Below are 17,497 nucleotides of genomic sequence, written 5' to 3'. Positions count from 1 at the left end.
TTGCTGTGAGCATCAGAAACAACATTTCCTTCACCACCTGTATACTGTGGTTAAAAATCAGAAATCAAGGATAATAAAAACTAAACAAACACCATGGCATGTGTTTAAAATCCACTTTTAAAAGTCATTGATGTCGAAGCTTATGATTTTGTTTTTTTTAAATGTATGTATATGAAGAAGAAAAAACAGTTTGCAATCACACACTAACCCTTTTTCTAGCATTTGTACACTGAATCTATTAACACTATATGTCAAGTTTCTGTGTGTGTCTGCTGTGAAAAATAGAGGATAATTAATCTAGTTTGAGAGCCAGGTGGAGTACAGTAATCATGATTTGTGGGCAGTAGGCAGACGGGCACGTCAACCGCAATTACATGCAATGGCCTGTTGGGGGCGACAATTCCCATTCGGAGAGGTAAAAGATATCTGTACTGGACGACGAAGAAGACGCGATACGCGACAACGGCCAAAGACTTCCCCCCCCTGTCCTACCTTCCGTAACCGTGCTAAAGAAATGGCGGCGTCCGTGTGCCGAGTCGGGAGCACTGTGGGTCGAGCCCTCGCCAGTACCCGCAATGTGAGTACAGATTTCAAGGCAGAAACCAGAAAAGCTTTGAGCAGCACGGCGAGTCTAAGCGGGATGCCGGTGCTCTTCTTGTCCTTCTGACGGGGCGGTTAGGTTAGCTGAATAGTTAGCAGCGGTTAGCAGCGGTGGACGCAAGGTCAGCTGTCAAAACGAGGCAGTACCTCTCGTAAGAAAGATTTGACGGGAAACTTCCTTTTAATACGTGTTATTCGGACTAGCTGGTCGTTTTTTGGTCTTTAACGAGTTCAGCAGCTGTTACGTTAGTCGCGTGTCCTCACCTGCCCTCGACAAACCTCCAGCTAGCAGCGGTAGCGCGGTGACTTTGGAGACGCTGACGGTGTCGGCTGTTTTTCGGTCGTCAATATGTTTGATTGTTAAATACGTTCGTTTATATTATGTCGACCATAATGTCAACACGTTTTTAGGTTACTAAGAAAACGGGGAGATTCAGAAACAACTTTAACAGCAACGTTATCTTAAGCGGCGTTCCCAGATTTTAAGAATGATCCTAAATCATCGCACGCCGTGTTTTATACATTTGTAATAACTGTATACTCGATATCAGCAGAGATTATTTTCAGAAATAATTATCTGTATTGAAATTACTGTCTGAAATGAAAATGGTTATATAATGACACCACCTTCCAGTGCAATATGATGAATGATATGTTAAACTAGACAGTTTAAGCTTCACGTTTTACATCTGATTAAAATTGTTATATTCATACTAATATATACTGATGTATTCTGGCTCCATCTAATTTTAGTCATTGGCAGATAGCAGAAGGTTCAGTGGTGGCAATGTCAGCTGCAAAGTGTTGTCCTGTGCCAAACATTTCTGCATTGCATTGTATATGAACGGATCAAGTTAAAGTGTTTACATCAGTCAGACATACAGCCATTGAATCCTGTCATGAGCCTCTCGTTACTTGATTACTGCATTTAGTTTGTCTAAACTCTCCCTCTTAAGGAGAAAAACATGTCTTAAATATGTGGTGTACACTTCCTTAAAATGTGTTATTTTAATAACAGAACACCTGTAGAAATGTTCCATCTGTATTGTTTGTTGTGCGTAGTATAAGACAAGCAGGGGACACACGAGCCTGCTTTGTCAGTTGCAGTAATGCATTTTGTTCTAACAAAATTTAAATGTGCAGGATTTTTAATTGACCTGTGATGCCACATGTTGTCTCTTCTCCTCAAGCCCATCCTTCTGTCTCTGAGGCATGGCCATGCCTCTGTCAGCTATGCCCAGAGCCTTGTGGGAGCACCTGAAACTCGCCTCACTACCCTAGAGAATGGGCTGAGGGTTGCATCTGAGGAGACTGGACATGCCACTTGCACTGTAAGAACACAGTAATGTGGGTCTATTTAGAACCAGTTTAGGAGGTTGTTTTAACACTTTATAGACATGCCCTTTCACTGTCATTTGTGTTGTTGTCGATATAATTTTTTCATTCCCTTCCCATATCTTCTACCTGTCCTAGGTTGGATTGTGGATCAGTGCTGGTAGTCGGTATGAGAGTGAGAGGAACAATGGAACAGGCTTCTTCCTGGAGCACATGGCTTTCAAGGTAGACATTAGTAAACTTCTTTACCTTAAAGGTAACCTGTTGAGTTTTCCTGTAAACAAATGGAAGTCAGGTTTAAGTTCAATGGTATTCACTGTAATGAGTTTATCCCATGGATTTATGATCTGTTCTCTGTTGAATGCATTTCCCTGAACCGCCCAATGGTTTGTCAAACTTAGAAAAAAAAGTCTCAACTGTGCATCCCTACCACAACTTGAAGTCAAAGCAGAAACGTTCAACACTGACTTTGTTTCCAGATTGCATATTAGCTTTTGAAAAATAAAATCAAGCCTCCTTATACATTAATTGTCTTGAACAATCCTGTGATTGCACTATATTGATGAGCAGTTCTTGAAATGAACCGATTCAATTAAAGGCACAGTTTTCTTTCACACATGTTCCATTTTTGACCCACAGGGAACCAAGAAGCACCCCCAGACTGCCCTGGAGCAGCAGGTTGAGTCTATGGGTGCTCACCTGAGCGCTTATACCTCTCGGGAGCACACTGCATACTACATGAAGACTCTTGCCAAAGACCTCCCCAAAGGTGAGATGACCTGGTCTAGCAGTCAAATACATCATCTCCCTGGTTTTTATAGAATTTGATAAAACCCCTTCTGGTTTGTAAGATGAAGGCGTTAAGAAACAATCCATGGACATGTAAACTTACATTCCTAATGAGTTGAGAACCCCAATTACTTTGTCTAGTACTATTTGGCACATTAACTAAGTTTAGTCGTTTTTCTTCTCTGTTTTCTCAGCCGTGGAGCTTTTGTCGGAGGTGGTGCAGAGCTGCTCGCTGAACGAGGCAGATATCGAGCAGCAGAGGGGTGTAGTGCTGCGTGAGCTGGAGGAAATTGAGCATAACTTGCAGGAAGTTTGCCTTGACCTGCTGCATGCCACAGCCTTCCAGGGCACTCCTCTGGGACACAGTGTGCTGGGACCCTCCAATAATGCCAGGCAAGAAGAACTGCATGCTCACACACACACATTAAAAAAATTGTCCCAATCTGACAGCTATTGTGAAAGGGACACAGCTTTCCAAACATTGTTGTGGTTAGATGTCTGAATCTTTACTGGCCTCACAATTTATCTCAATTCTATTACGAATCATCTTCAACGATTCAAATGCACGATTCTCAAGGCAACTCAATGCGTCAATTCCTGTATTATTTCTTCACAACTGCACATGGCTACTTTTTCAAGAATTAATCAGTATGATGAATCTGAACTGTCTTTCTATTTTCTTTGTGCTTTAAATAGTTGGACCTGAACAGTTTAAAATTGACAGCTGCATCATTTTAATACCAGCATCTGTTAGGGGTGGGGTAAAAAAATCAATACAGCATAGTATCATGATATTTTGCGTGGCGATATTGTATCGATACCCGGAAGCCTAATATCAATCTTTTATTTAATCAATTCAAAAACTTTTTGGTTCTAGAATAATGCAATCAATTTATTTTTTGTTGACAAAGTTTTCCTTTGGGGACAATTTGCAGTTGAAAAAAAGGTAATAGATCACAATACTCAATGTATCACAGTATTGGAATAAAATCATATCGGGACTTAAGTATCATGACAATATTGTATAGTAGGACCTCTGGTGATTCCCACCCCTAGTATCTGTGTGACCCACCTCATAAACACCCAAGTGTGCTATAACAAAATAAGTTTTTTGAAGTCGCAGCTTTATGATTATGCCATTTTACGCCGCTAGCCAAGCAGCTGGCGGACATTTTCTGACTTGTATCTCTTCTGATTGAACTTTACTTAAGTCGGTGCTTTCCCAAGAGCGTTAGCAACAATGCGGTTTAATGTTGGTGCATGCATGCATGTTTTCTTCATTGTTGACAACAATGCAGTTAATATTGGTGGTGAGAGCAGCAAGCGAGCTGGCCGCAGAGGGCTATGTCTCTGCTCTGTGCACACAGTGTGTATAAGCTTAGCCCTCAGTGGAACACACCAAGTACAGGGGAGAAAGATGCAAGACAAATGACAGCAGTAAAGACTAGTGCTGAGATGAAACCAAACTCCCACTATGTCTCGTCACTGCAGCGATCCAGAGCTGCTCCCATGCGCATTGCGATGCATCTTTGAATTGAGAAATTTCCCAACCTCCAATTACGATGATGATTATTTTCCATTCAAAACTTGATGTCACTTTACTTAATGTTTGCATTTCCTCCCAGTATAATCATTACATAATATGTGTAAGTTACCAGCTTTACTCGTATGCAATTCTTTCAGGATTCTGACCCGCCAGGACCTAGTGGATTACGTCAACAGCCACTTCAAAGCCCCTCGCATGGTGCTGTCAGCTGCTGGAGGTAGGCCCTCTTAGTCCTTATGCACACACTGTGAGGTAAAATTCTGGTAGTGGTGAATTTCTACTTTATCTGTAATGACTTGGCGTCTATCTGATGCGCTTCCTCTTCAGGTGTGAACCACGAGGAGCTGGTCGGTTTGGCCAAATCTCACTTCAGCGGAGTGTCTTTTGAGTATGAGGGAGATGCCGTGCCCGTGTTGTCGCCCTGCCGATTCACAGGCAGTGAGGTGAGACATGTTGAGAATGTTTTGCAGGAATATTTTTCCTGCCTCTGCGTCAGCAACGTCGTACCATTCTAGTGAACATGTGTCTCAAAGACACCTGAAGGTAATTTTTTTTTAAAAGTAATATCTCGGGAACGTCTTGATGGAATTTCTTATTTGCCACAAACATCTACTTGGTTACAGAATCCTTTCAAGTTATTTAACTTGTATTTTAAATTGATATGTTTGATGTGTTTCTGGCCTGTGGAAGAGCATCGAGCATGTATTAGTAGCGGTATTTTTTTCTTTTTCATTGTCAGTGATTATTGTGTTGTTGATCTGTTCCCAGATCCGTATGCGTGATGATGCTTTGCCTCTGGCCCACATTGCCATCGCTGTGGAGGGGGCCAGCGCTACCAGCCCAGACATCGTGCCACTCATGGTGGCCAACTCAATCATCGGCAGCTTTGACCTCACCTATGGTGGCGGAAAGGTTGGTTAAATATGTAATCTAGGCTGGTTACAATAGATTTGTACTAGTGTATTTTAGTTTATGCGTTAAAGACAACAATGAAAGTTAATTAATTTTTATGCAGTTCTGTCCCCTTTTTAGCTTTGCCGACTTGAGATTGTTGATGTTTTGAGTGGCCATTATGAAGGGGTAGACTACAATCCTCTCTGTAAAGCTGGGTAGGGGGTCTCACTCCTGCCTCTGGACCTGTAGGGAGGAACAATACCTGAAATTCATTGCACTGCCAAAAATATGGTTTAATCATGTATAAGATGGGTAGCTATTTTAGTTATGTCATTGTTTAATTTACTGACAATGTATACTTTTTTGAATGTTATAGTTTTCTTATTTCTCATTCGTATAACAGATTATGATAAAACTCTATAATTAGCACATTTGTGGAGTGGTAGCAGCTCTACTTCCTGTTGTTGTTCCATCTATCCTGCAGTTGGAGGGTTATACAGAACTTTAAAGGTTTTTATGTTCTTATTGTGTTTTTCTGTTACCACTGTTGCGGGTGTGATTGTAATCTTGCTTTGATTGTGAACAGTCGGATATCAACTTCCGTTCCTTCCTCTCACCTGCAGCATCTGAGCAGCCGTCTGGCCCGCCTGGCGGCGGAGGAGAACCTGTGTCACAGCTTCCAGGCCTTCCACTCCTCTTACTGCGACACCGGCCTGCTGGGCATTTACTTAGTGACCGATGGGAACAACATTGAAGATATGCTGCATTGGTCCCAGAATGCCTGGTCAGCAGTGAGACGCATGCTCGCCGAGCAACACATCTGTAATGTTATGTCAGTTTCTAATTGTAGGTCAATGTATGCATGTCTTCTCATTGTCTCCACTGTCTCCGCAGGATGAACCTGTGCACCACAGTGACGGAGAGCGATGTAGCCAGAGGCAAGACCGCTCTGAAGGCCAGCCTGGTTGGACAGCTCAATGGTACGGTACATGTCTGTCATACACTTCCGCGAACACACGTGAACGAACCCCTCCCGAATCTCAAGTCAACGGCACCCGTTTGTCTTTTAGGAACAACCCCAATTTGCGACGACATCGGCAGACACGTCCTGAACTACGGGCGCCGTATTCCTCTGGCAGAGTGGGATGCTCGGATCGATGTGAGTTGACACCCAAGAGTTTCGGCCCATTCATGCCATTTGTACAATTAAACCAAAGTGTTGTAGTATAAGAGTTCTGACTTCCATCCACATGTTTTCTTTCAGGCCGTGACCCCCCGGATCGTGCGAGACGTCTGCTCCAAATACTTCTACGATAAGTGTCCCGCTGTGGCAGGTGTCGGTGAGTTCCTTGCGGGTTTTAGTGCTTTTGCAGCAACCCATGCTGTAACGTCTCTCTCTCTAATCTGTCTTTCCTGGCTCCCTCCCAACAGGTCCTGTCGAGCAGCTACCCGACTACAACAGAATGCGCAGTGCCATGTACTGGCTGAGGTTTTAAGATGCGTACTTATGTTGCTCCGTGTGTCCCACTGTTGCGCCTCATCTTCCACCTCAACCATAATCCGTTTTCCTCCCGCCATCACGGTGAGAGCAGACGCCAGATGATTGTCCATTCGTTGGTTTGACAGCACATTCATCCTCTTTCTTCTCCACGCCCCCTTATCTAATCCTGCCCGCCAATCACTCTTATTTAGCCGTGAGGGGGCCGTCAGTCTGCACATTTGAGTATTAAATTTGACACATCGGTTACCTCTTAATTGTACCGTGCAGATCCTCATTACCTGGTCCTGACTTGCAGAGAGGAGGGGAGAGATGGCAGACTTACTTACAGTGAATAATTATCTACTGGACACACAACGTACAACTAGTTCGGAGCACGAGTATATTTATAATTTCTGTAACGTTTGTTTCTGTCCTTTATTGTACATAACAGAAGCTCTCATTCCGACAAAATAAAAAATACTGTAAAAGATTGTCCCAGCATGTTTTTTTTATTACACCTTTAGAACTTCTTACGTTTTTTTAGTGTTGCACTATTTTTGTGTCGCTGTCAACTGTGGTAAGTAGAAAGGCCAACAGGAGAATGTGTGCACACATTAGTCACCTTTTCATTTAATTCTGAGACTATTGCAGGACTGAAACCCATACAATATGCAAGAATGTGGCTTCGTCTAGTGGGCTTCAGAGTTCTAGAAAAAAGGGACACCAGATAAGATTGCTGAGTTTAATGTTGGATGATGTTGATCCAAATAACTGTCCTCCTGATTGCACACTAGTTATTTTCATCGTTTTATTCATTCATTGGTAAATGGACTTGTATTGCGCCTTTCTAGTCGAGTTGCCACACACGGACGGCAGCACCATGCTGCTTTTACTGCTCACCGCCGTAATGTCTTCTCAGCATTTGCTGTTGTCTTGTTATCAATACTTACACCACCATTTGCTATCATGTAATTGTTTAATTTTTTTATTTGAAATTAAGTTTTTATCCAAAATTTCAATGGCAATTCAAACTTGAACAACAATCAGATTGACGTCACTGATGAAAGTCATTTTAATGACGTGCTCTCTGACATGTTGCATTTATCTGATCCAGAACCTACGTCAATAGGCCATTGAGTGACAATAGGACCTTCTCTGCTATATATGCATGTATGTTGGATCGTGAATCATAGATGTGACATCGTCTTAGATTATAGTGTGTATTGCTGCGTAATGCAATATCTGTGATAACATTGGTTTAGCCTACAAGCCAGGATATCTCTGTTTGCTTCTGGATGACCTTCGTGTGACCTGTGTTTGTTTATCGGAGAGTATCTGAGTCAGATCGTAATCCTAAAGGCCCCTGAGGGCCCAACTATTGTAATCAGGCTGCTCTTGTGATATCCATGTCGTTAGTCAGATGAGGATAAGTTCCTTGATGGGCTGGACTGGAGGTGACTCAGGAATGGAAGTATAGGCTTTGTCTTGTTGGTCTCCCTCCTAGGCCCGACCGCCCCGTCCTCCTTGATGTCTTCCAGAGGGCTTTCTTAGTGAAGGTCCCCTCTGACCTCCCAACACTTCTACGGGCTTAAAATAGACATTTCTGTACATAATGTTCCTCATAAAAAAGGATTTCTGTACATGTGTACATAATGTTCCCTTAAAACGAAACAAAAAAGTAACAATGCACATTGTCCAACATTTAGATTTTTCCATGTCATGGCAAACATTTCAAGGTACACGTGCACACAGCCGGAGTGGCTGTGTGAGAATGACAGGCTTTAATCAAGCCTATCATTGCAAAATAGGAACTTAAGGAGCACATTTTGATTTTCCCTTATTTTACTTTAATGGTTATGAAACGCATTAAAACCATTTCAAGATATGTAATTGCCTCCCTAAACTCTCTCACTGATGATGCCACATTTAATTACTCCCAACTAAATGCTCCCTGTAGAATTTATCGCTGTCACAGTAATGTGGGAGAATTTGGGGGTGCTCTTTGATGTAGAACTCCCAAATGAGGAGTTTTTGTGGCAGGCTGCTGATCATTATTGTAAAACCACAAACAAGTATACATAGAGCATGCTCCCCATTATTTTTGGATTTGCGGCGTCACAACAATCTGCAATAGCATAAACGTTGGTGATCTCAGTAGCAATACTGTTCCTCTTACCACTGCCTTTAAACACATTGTATTCTTCGCCTTTATAATGATGATGCTTCAGTGACCCAGTCTGCTTGGAAGATCGACAATAGAGAAACTCATGACACCATGATAAGAAAATACTGTTTTGCAATTATTTTCTGCAACGTGTTGGTACTTAACTTTTTGAACAGAAGTGGTGGGGTTCAGTGGTGCTTTGACTCGGGGCAACGCTCCCATTCATTCTAGGCAAACTATTGTGATTGCCATCATATTATTTTTAGAAGGAGAAAGACTGCAATGAGTGGAGAGGAAATGAGATGAAATGAAGGGAGGGTGATGGGGTGTAGAGATATAAAAGAACAACAGAGAGGGGAAGGGGCAGTGCCACGGCAAAAACCCGACGTGGACAAGGAGGCAGAAGTCCATTTGAACATCCGACTGCGTGTCACACAGGTCTATCCTCCTGTAGAAGAAGAAGAAAAAGAAGAAGAAGAAGAAGCCCACACTATTATTGGGTCAAAGACAAGATTAACCAAAGCCTTGCTTTAGGCCAGAGTAAGGAGAAGTGCCTTTTTGTCAAGTTACTAACTTTTCACAAGGTTGACTGAGTAAGTATTGATGGAGATTATGACATCTGTTAAGGCTCACAGGTAGCCTCCATTTATCAGAACATGTTGCATGATTTCAGTCATTTATCATATTGCAAGATTTCTTTCATCTGTGAGAACATATTGCATGATTTATTTGATTAGTATTAGTAATTATAGGACAAGTGTATAAAATATTGGAGAATCTGTAATTCCCTACAGAAAACTGTATAAACAAAGTACTTTTCCAACATGCTTTTTATGTCTAGTCTCTACCATTTACTGCAGACTGGGTAGATCACGTATCTCCATTTGTTCATTGACAGGGACTATTGAAATGTGAATATTAGCTTACATACTGTGTAGCTGTTGATACATATACAATAGTAGGACTGTCCTGTTGTGTTGCTGCTATAACAGTCTTCTATTTTTCATTACATTTTTTAATCAGGACAGTGACGGCTGAGAGAAGCCTTGCAGTGTTAGAGTTGTGAAATCAAGAGCCACTGGCTGACCTGTTCTCCTCTCCTTGCAGACAGTCCTGACCATGAGAAGTGTGCGTGTGTGCGTGTGTTTCTGCTTCGTTCTGCTGCTGCCGCGGATCACCCACAGCCAGAGGAGCAGCCTCGCTCTCGCTGAACTTGACGAAGACACATGGAGGAGCGTGCTGGCCGTCGACATCCTGAACCGCAGCGGCGTGTTGAACTCGTTGCTCCGGCAGGAACGAGCCCCGCGCCCGGCCTCCCAGGTGCCAAAGAGAGCCCAGCAGGGGTCCCGCTTCGCCCTGTCCCTTGATGTTCCCACCAGCATCCTCAGTGTCCTCATAGACCTGGCCAAGAACCAGGACATGAGAACCAAGGCTGCAGCCAATGCAGAACTGATGGCGCGAATAGGCAAGAGGAAATAAGAAGTGGGGGGCCCCTGGGAGCTGTCAAGGGCCCAATGGACAAAATCTCACCTCACAGAGGAGTTAACTTCTTACATTGTGACACTGGCACCTGGTTAGAAACTGTTTTAGTTCAGGTGAAATCAGTCATTACGGCCAGTATCTGTCCTTTAGAGATTAGATCTGCTTTACTTTTGTACTTGCATTAAACGATTATATGACCTCATTTTACACCCAAAACCACACTCCATGGGCTGACTCGTGAAACAGAAGTAAAACAGAGAGAGTGATGTAGAAACCTAAACAAAAGGACACTGTAAACAATGTCAAACAAAATAAGATGAAGCTGGTCTTTTGTCTCAAAGATTGTTCACCCATGTGTCGGAAACTGTGATCAGGTTCTGAAATCTGTGTCTTGTGTTTGCATGTGTAATCTTGGATTCAAAGAAAAAAAGGTTGTTCAATTAAATCTACTATGATAATCGTATTTTTTTTTCTCAAGTCTAATTCATTTCGCACATTGCATTGATATGAGCCATGATTAGTTTAACTACAAGCATCAGCAACCCATGAAGCACAAATGAATGGGTCTGAGCCAAATGAGCATGCGTCACCACAGCAGGGTCTGATATGTGATAACAGCACAAAGACGTGGGCAGGATATTGACCTCTGAAAGAAGAACAGACCCTTTCTATAGACCTTTGTTCACTGATACTTGATCAATTTGGCAAAGAAGTCGCAGCTATTTTAAGTCTGATGCATCATCTGCTCTACGTTGCATTAATATTCGTAGAATGATTCATCTGTGTCCCTGCAGAGAGCACGAAATATGAAGCAACAGAGTGAAATCAACTGCTAATCTGATTTTCACCGGAGTTTTTCCAGTTTTACGCTGGTCGTAGCCTTGAATCATGTTTTGTTTTTTTACCACTTCAAGCCGTGGTTGTTAAAGCCAACACAAGTGCAAATTATACAAGACATGTTTTTAATACGTCGGCGCGACACTGTAACAATGCCACTATAAAGTCATTACTGGATATCAGAGAAACCCTCCAAACCCTGATGTACAAATTACCCCAACAAACTCAATGAGCACAAGGTTGTTTCCAGTGTAATGCTGTAACCATAATCTATACAACGAAGCATCACTGGTTTACTTATCAAAGGCTACTTTTTTAAAAAGTGTAGAAATGTGAAAAAACTAAATAACTCGACTCTTCATCATAACAGTGTGATCAATGTAAATAAAGGTTTTTATAATGATTGCACTTCTCTGATAAATCACAATTTTAAGTGTTTTTTCTAAGAATGTGGGTTGTATCACAATATGTGGGCAATTCTGAGTAAATTAGTTGCTAATATTTCACATCTGTACTTTTACTTCAGTGCACATACATTGTGGTACTCTGGTTTACTTAAGTAAAGATGTTCACTCATCTCCAAAGCGCTGCAAAGTTCGGCAAGTGACACGGAGGAAGTTTTACATTTGTCCGCACGGTGTCCTCGTTGCGTCTCTTAAATGAACTGTGGCTATCGTTAGTTTACGTATTGGCAAAAGACGGTAAATCAGTGACATCCAGGTGTGATTAATTAGCGACGGGCTCCGTTTGGCTGCGCTGCAGGAAGCACGCGGGAGGGAAAGTAAGTCTGAATATTTTACTGTTGTTTTGCGTTGCGCTTTGGTTGGGTTTTAATCACACTTTTGTTCTGTGAAATAAAATAAAAAAACAAGCCTGTGCAAGTCCGGTGAAGTTGGAAAGAGATTCACAGATTCGGACTTGTCGAATCTGTGAATCTCTTTCCAACTTAACCGGACTGCCGGACCACACATTTGATAAAAACTAGGAGGGGTCTTTTGACCAGGATGGAAGAAATATAGTTTCATTGCAGCCGTCTCTCTGCCTCTCCTTCAAACGGCAGATTAAAAATGTGCTCGGTTTTAGTAGTTGTTGTGTGCGCCGTTGTCAGAATATCTGCACGTGTGTACCATTATGTCATAACACTGGGAGGTATGGACTAATGTGTGAGATGACTCTGTGAACATTGAACATACATCTTCAAGTGGTGCTTTAAAGCAATTGCATTACTGTCAGATATTCTCCACAATCTTTGACCCGAAACAAAAGTGCAAATTGTCATCAGTTTTTGTCAGAGGTTGAAGTTTGAATAGTTCTATATGAAGTAGAAAAAAATAATAGTTTTCCCCTTTTTTGAAATAATGGGAAATACAATTTAAAAATAAAAGTATCTTTCCATTATCACCAAATCCTCCTTCGACTGCATTAAAGGTAGAAATTCAACTTGGACATGGCATTACTCATGTTTGTTGTCTGTGATTCATTTTATTCTAGCTTGATACAAAGAAAGTATTTGAAATCACATTTATTAGAAAATTGTTTTAGAGATGAGAATTTTCACCTGAAGCTCGAATGGGACAAATTTGCTCTCAAGGGCAACAATGTTATGTTCACCAAGACTTATGGTTTTCTTATGACAAACCTTTTTGTTTTGTCTTTTTAAAGGGATGATTTACCAAATTATTCAAATCACATTTTCTCGCTATTTAACCGTGCAAATAAACTCCAATACAGTAGAGCTAAATATGATTGAATTTGTTGTATATCCATTGAAAAATACCATTTGATGTCCTTCAAAATCCTTCTAATCACAAACTCCAGTTAATCTGAAGAAAATGGTAAGAGACCAAACTGTCGGCGTGTTTTTAAGAGGGACGATTTCCTCAGTAGTTTGAATGCTTAGTTGCACGCAACTCTGACTCGTATAACTGAGAGCAGTCAGAGCAGTGCTCATGGAAAATTACCCAATAAAACTTGGCACAAGCTCAACAGTCATCAGCACAAAGTTCAGTCACCAAGTGGCGCAAGACACGGCGAGAAGAGAAGAACGTGTCAGAGAGGTTTAGTGGAGTTAGGAGCAGCACTTCAGGACTACGAAAAGGATTACATTCACACACGGCCAGGACAACGGCTTGTCTCCTTTCTATAACAATTAGGTCAGATATGTTGTAGATTTTTCTGTTTGGTTTTATTGTGACATGTGTGTAGTTTTTTGAAACACAAAAAGGGTCTGGTTTACAGATGAGAGTTAATTATTATAGATGTAGACATGGAGGCCTGGACTCTAAATAGGACATGCTCCACCAGACTGTACTTCAGATCCTTTGCGCTAATTCTTTATCTTTTGACTGTAACATGTTTGAACTTTCAAGCTGCAATATTCACTCAGTCACCTTTTACCTGCTCCTTCTGTTAGGTCTGTCGGGAATGTAACTTGTTGCTAGTGATGATGTGTTGTCTTCCAGCTGTCTACTTGTAAACCGATGCTTCCTCCAATCGCAGGTCGATGAGCTCTCGGATGGATTACGCCATGAAATCCCTCAGCCTTCTGACTCCGTCTTCCCTCTCCAAGTAAGAGCACTACTCCGGGGGCTGGATCGCAGGGTCAACAATTGCCAGTTAATATTGGAGGAGATAGAACATCATGGAGTTTCAGCAGTACGTCTTTCATCTTTTCTCAGGTGTGTGACAGCCAGCGTCTCGGCCAGTGCCTCCATGACCCAGCAGCTCCTGTCAGGTCGAGCGCCTCGGCTAAAGCCCTTCAGGGTCACAAATGCCGACCGCAGTCTGAAGAAGGGCATCGTGGCAGACGTGCTAGAAGACCTGATGAACAAGGCGAGAAGTGTGTGTGTGTGTGTGGGTGTGGGTGTGTGGACTGAGTTCATGAAGTAGTCGAGAGTGGCTGATGATGAAGTGGTGATGAAAACGGCCACAGACGGATTGGCCTGTGACTCATTTTTTGCTGCGCCGTCTGTGAGGCTCATGCTGGTTAAAGTTCACTAGATTGAAGTGTATACCCGACTGAAACAATGCTCTATCCTTGTGTAACAGATGTTATCTGAACTGCTCCTCTCCGTGCCCGCTCTCCCAGGTCAGTGACTCGCTAAGCGTGCCGTGTGTCGGCGCCCTGGTGCTGGATGAAGATGGCACAGGGGTGGACACGGAGGAGTTCTTCCAGACTCTGCCAGACAATGCTGTCCTCATGGTCCTGGAGGAGGGTCACAAGTGGACCCCACAGCCGGTATGATGGTTTTGACCCTTTTCCACATCAACCACTAGATGTCCCTGTTTATCCGCTGCCCAGTGTGCCGTTTAATATACTGACTGACTGCTTGTGTTCAGGGTTTGTTGTGCCAGTAAGTCTTTGATCTATTGTCTGAAATGAACGGGGGAATATCTGTTTCTTCAATGACGCGGCCGTGAATATGGATAGTACAGGGGTCTGTAGGCTGAAGAGTAATACAGTGAAATTAAATCAGCAATTATTGTATCCTCAAACTAAATCGAGGAAGAATATGTCAGTTATTGTCCAAAGGCTGAACTCAGGGCAAGCACCAGAGATTAGTTTCCCCCATTTTATAATTGTTTATAGAAGAATCACAATCTGGTGTTGAATTTAATTTTTTTTCCCCAAAAGCGATTAATTTCCATAGAAATTGAGACACCCTGTGATTTGCAGCCCCACCCCCCCAATCCCCTACATGTTTTGTCTGGTGACCTCGCATTGACCTTCCTTGATTGTCATTTGCCTTTCCCATCATTGCTAGCAGGAGCTTCAGTCTATAATGTCTGCTAGTGAAGCTCGCTGTTATTTGGCAACATTTGCTGGGTGCAGTCACGCCAACTAAATGTCTGTGCCCCCTTTAACACAACCTGTGTTTCTGGTCCTGTCTCCTCACAGAACAGCCCCTCCAGAGATCAGCTCAGCGAGTGCAGGATACAGCACCGGACAGATGTGGCCAAGCTGACCTTTGACCTCTACAAAAACAACCCTAAGGATTTCATTGGCTGTCTCAATGTGAAAGCAACCCTGTACGGCGCTTACTCCGTGTCCTATGACCTGCGCTGTTACGCTGCCAAAAACATGCTGAAGTGAGTGTCTGTCTGCTATCTGACGCCTTCCGGCATTATTCTGCTTTTGTGTCATGTAATCAATATTTGTCGTTTCTTCTCTTCAAAGTGTTTCTGTCAATTTTTTTCCTAGTTAGTTTATTCAATACATCAAAATGTATCTACTTCTAGTTTCCAATTCATAAAATACCAAGCAGATCATCACGGTTGCCATGCTATTTTTTTCAGGTTAATTTCTCGACATTAGCTACTTTTCTACCATATCAACACGAGTTGTAATAGTCTTCTGTGCTCAACCTTGAACATGTAAATTCATTTTTAAATAAGTGTACATGTGTGGGTGGCAGAGTTTAAATAATCAGATTGCAGAAGAACAAAAGGTTTGATTTTACCGGGATTAAATTCATGTTATGTCATCGCTGTAGAGATCTGCTGGTTTTTAGCATTGGCACAGAGCTTCAGTCAGAGAGGATTACATTTTGCAGACTGGTCAGATATGGGTCTGTTGCGCTCACGTGGCAGGAGAATAGGGTTGTTTCTTAATTGCCCGTTTTTTATTTTATGAGATGGAGTTGATGTGAAGAATGATATTTCATGTAATTGGCTTGTGTAGTTAATTTTATGACAATTACTCAAGATATGACATTTCAATTAAAAAAGAAAAGTACTCTTATACCTATAATACACTCGTCTCATACCATTATATGGATCTCAAGTTGCTGCAAATGTGAATTTGCTGCGTGTGACCACTTTCTCTCTGCGCGCTGTGCTTCCAGGGAAGCTCTGCGATGGACCATCTTCTCCATGCAGGCCACAGGCCACATCCTGCTGGGATCCTCCTGCTACATCGAGCAGCTGCTGGAGGAGGAGGAGCGAGCAGAGAAAAGCCTGGCGCTGCCACATGAAAGCAGGATCCAGCAGCTGCATAGCATGCTGCTGGGAAAGATAACCCACTGGTGATGGACTAGCGCGGCCGATTATGGCACAAACACCTCGTCCAGTCCTAGGTTTAGCACATAATGTAGATGGTCACAGATGACATGGCTGATCTTCACACGTTTGTCACCGCTTACTGTGCGGACAATTCAAACAATGCAACAGTCTGTAACTTTCTTGTTCTGTTACGCTTTTCTTCTTTGCCCTATATGTACAAGCTAATACCACAAGTTATTCCACAGAAAGCACTTTTACTCATTACTGTAACCGTTTCCGAGGAAGATGAACAAATAAAGCTAACTATTTTATTTCCGTTTCCTCAAAGTCTATTTAAGTCGACAGTAGCTCTACAAGTGTGCGTGTGGGGGTTTGTGTGTGCGTGTGTTTCCTGGCAAAAGTCAGTGTAATTGGCAACAGGTCCAGCTGTCTCTCCCACGCTTCCCTAATTGTCCCCTGCACTGTCCTGTCAGCTGCAGCCTGCCCCTGCCTCAGAAAATCCAAGGAAGAGAACGAAGTAAGAGCAGCTGCAAGGGCCGAGAGGCCGGAAGCAAACCATTATGCTGCGAGGGAAGAGAGATGATGGCTTCAGCTGGTGGCAGAAGTGCCACTTTTGCCATCTCGTCTTAAAAGGTTGCAGCAAAAAGCCGCAGACAGATTTTCAACCAAATTGGCGGTCTGATACACCAGAAAGATAAATAAGGTACATATCAGTAGGTCAAGAATTGGAGACTGACTGTGGTTCACCGTTTCTGCTGGTTTCTTTTCTTCTGTCCCTTCTCCAGAAAATATAACCAGAAGTAATGGTATCGTTGACAGATTTGGTAATTTGAGATTCAATCAATGTTTACATGCATGACAATATACAACCCACATAATATGAGTAGCTGTATCGTTTGCTAATGTATTGAGGCATGTGGATGTTTACATGTAATGAGATAATGAATCGTGGGATAATGAAAACATTCTCCAACAGTCTTTGGTATTGGCCGTTCATCAATTCAATTGCATCTCATGAATGCATGAGTATTTTACCATCAAAGGGATTAAACAGCGGTAAAGTGCCATTGTTTGAACTGAAACAAGTCAAGGGGGTGACTGTCTCTTGTTCCGTACACTTGGCTCCATGATTGGTTTCTGCAATATCTGTTTAACAGGTTCAGCAAGTGTTTTTGATTTTTCTTTCACTTCACCGTGTTTGGATAAGCCCACTGAAAATCCCCAACCATGCTGTTAATGGTTGACCTTGAAGTTTGAGTAAATGTATAGCTTTACTGTAAACTCCACTTTCATTAGGACGACCTCCGATCAATCCAAACAAAAGGGTTTGCTTCACCAAAGAGACGAAGCAAGATGGGAACCCACTGTC

At 42.4% G+C, this 17,497-nt stretch overlaps 2 protein-coding genes across 2 annotated transcripts; both read left to right on the top strand.

Annotated features, from left to right (window-relative positions):
• Nucleotides 1–436: 436 nt before the first annotated feature.
• On the top strand, nucleotides 437–7,132 carry uqcrc1 (ubiquinol-cytochrome c reductase core protein 1). The gene is made up of 13 exons (XM_068594877.1): nucleotides 437–577; nucleotides 1,791–1,931; nucleotides 2,074–2,160; nucleotides 2,575–2,704; nucleotides 2,919–3,117; nucleotides 4,408–4,487; nucleotides 4,598–4,713; nucleotides 5,039–5,182; nucleotides 5,788–5,948; nucleotides 6,059–6,144; nucleotides 6,235–6,323; nucleotides 6,429–6,504; nucleotides 6,596–7,132. The coding sequence occupies exons 1-13, from the start codon at nucleotides 515–517 to the stop codon at nucleotides 6,658–6,660; spliced, it is 1,437 nt and encodes a 478-aa protein (XP_068450978.1). The 5' UTR covers nucleotides 437–514; the 3' UTR covers nucleotides 6,661–7,132.
• Nucleotides 7,133–11,827: 4,695 nt separating this feature from the next.
• Nucleotides 11,828–16,402, top strand: cidec (cell death inducing DFFA like effector c). Its single transcript, XM_068594856.1, has 6 exons — nucleotides 11,828–11,908; nucleotides 13,627–13,695; nucleotides 13,806–13,959; nucleotides 14,216–14,365; nucleotides 15,026–15,216; nucleotides 15,972–16,402. The coding sequence occupies exons 2-6, from the start codon at nucleotides 13,631–13,633 to the stop codon at nucleotides 16,153–16,155; spliced, it is 744 nt and encodes a 247-aa protein (XP_068450957.1). The 5' UTR covers nucleotides 11,828–11,908; nucleotides 13,627–13,630; the 3' UTR covers nucleotides 16,156–16,402.
• Nucleotides 16,403–17,497: the final 1,095 nt, after the last annotated feature.

Source organism: Clinocottus analis, unplaced genomic scaffold, assembly GCF_023055335.1.
Source record: "Clinocottus analis isolate CAN_PGR_092001 unplaced genomic scaffold, fCliAna1.0.p SCAF_3, whole genome shotgun sequence".
Taxonomy (NCBI): Eukaryota; Metazoa; Chordata; class Actinopteri; order Perciformes; family Cottidae; genus Clinocottus; species Clinocottus analis.
This window is presented reverse-complemented; position numbering and strand designations above follow the sequence as displayed.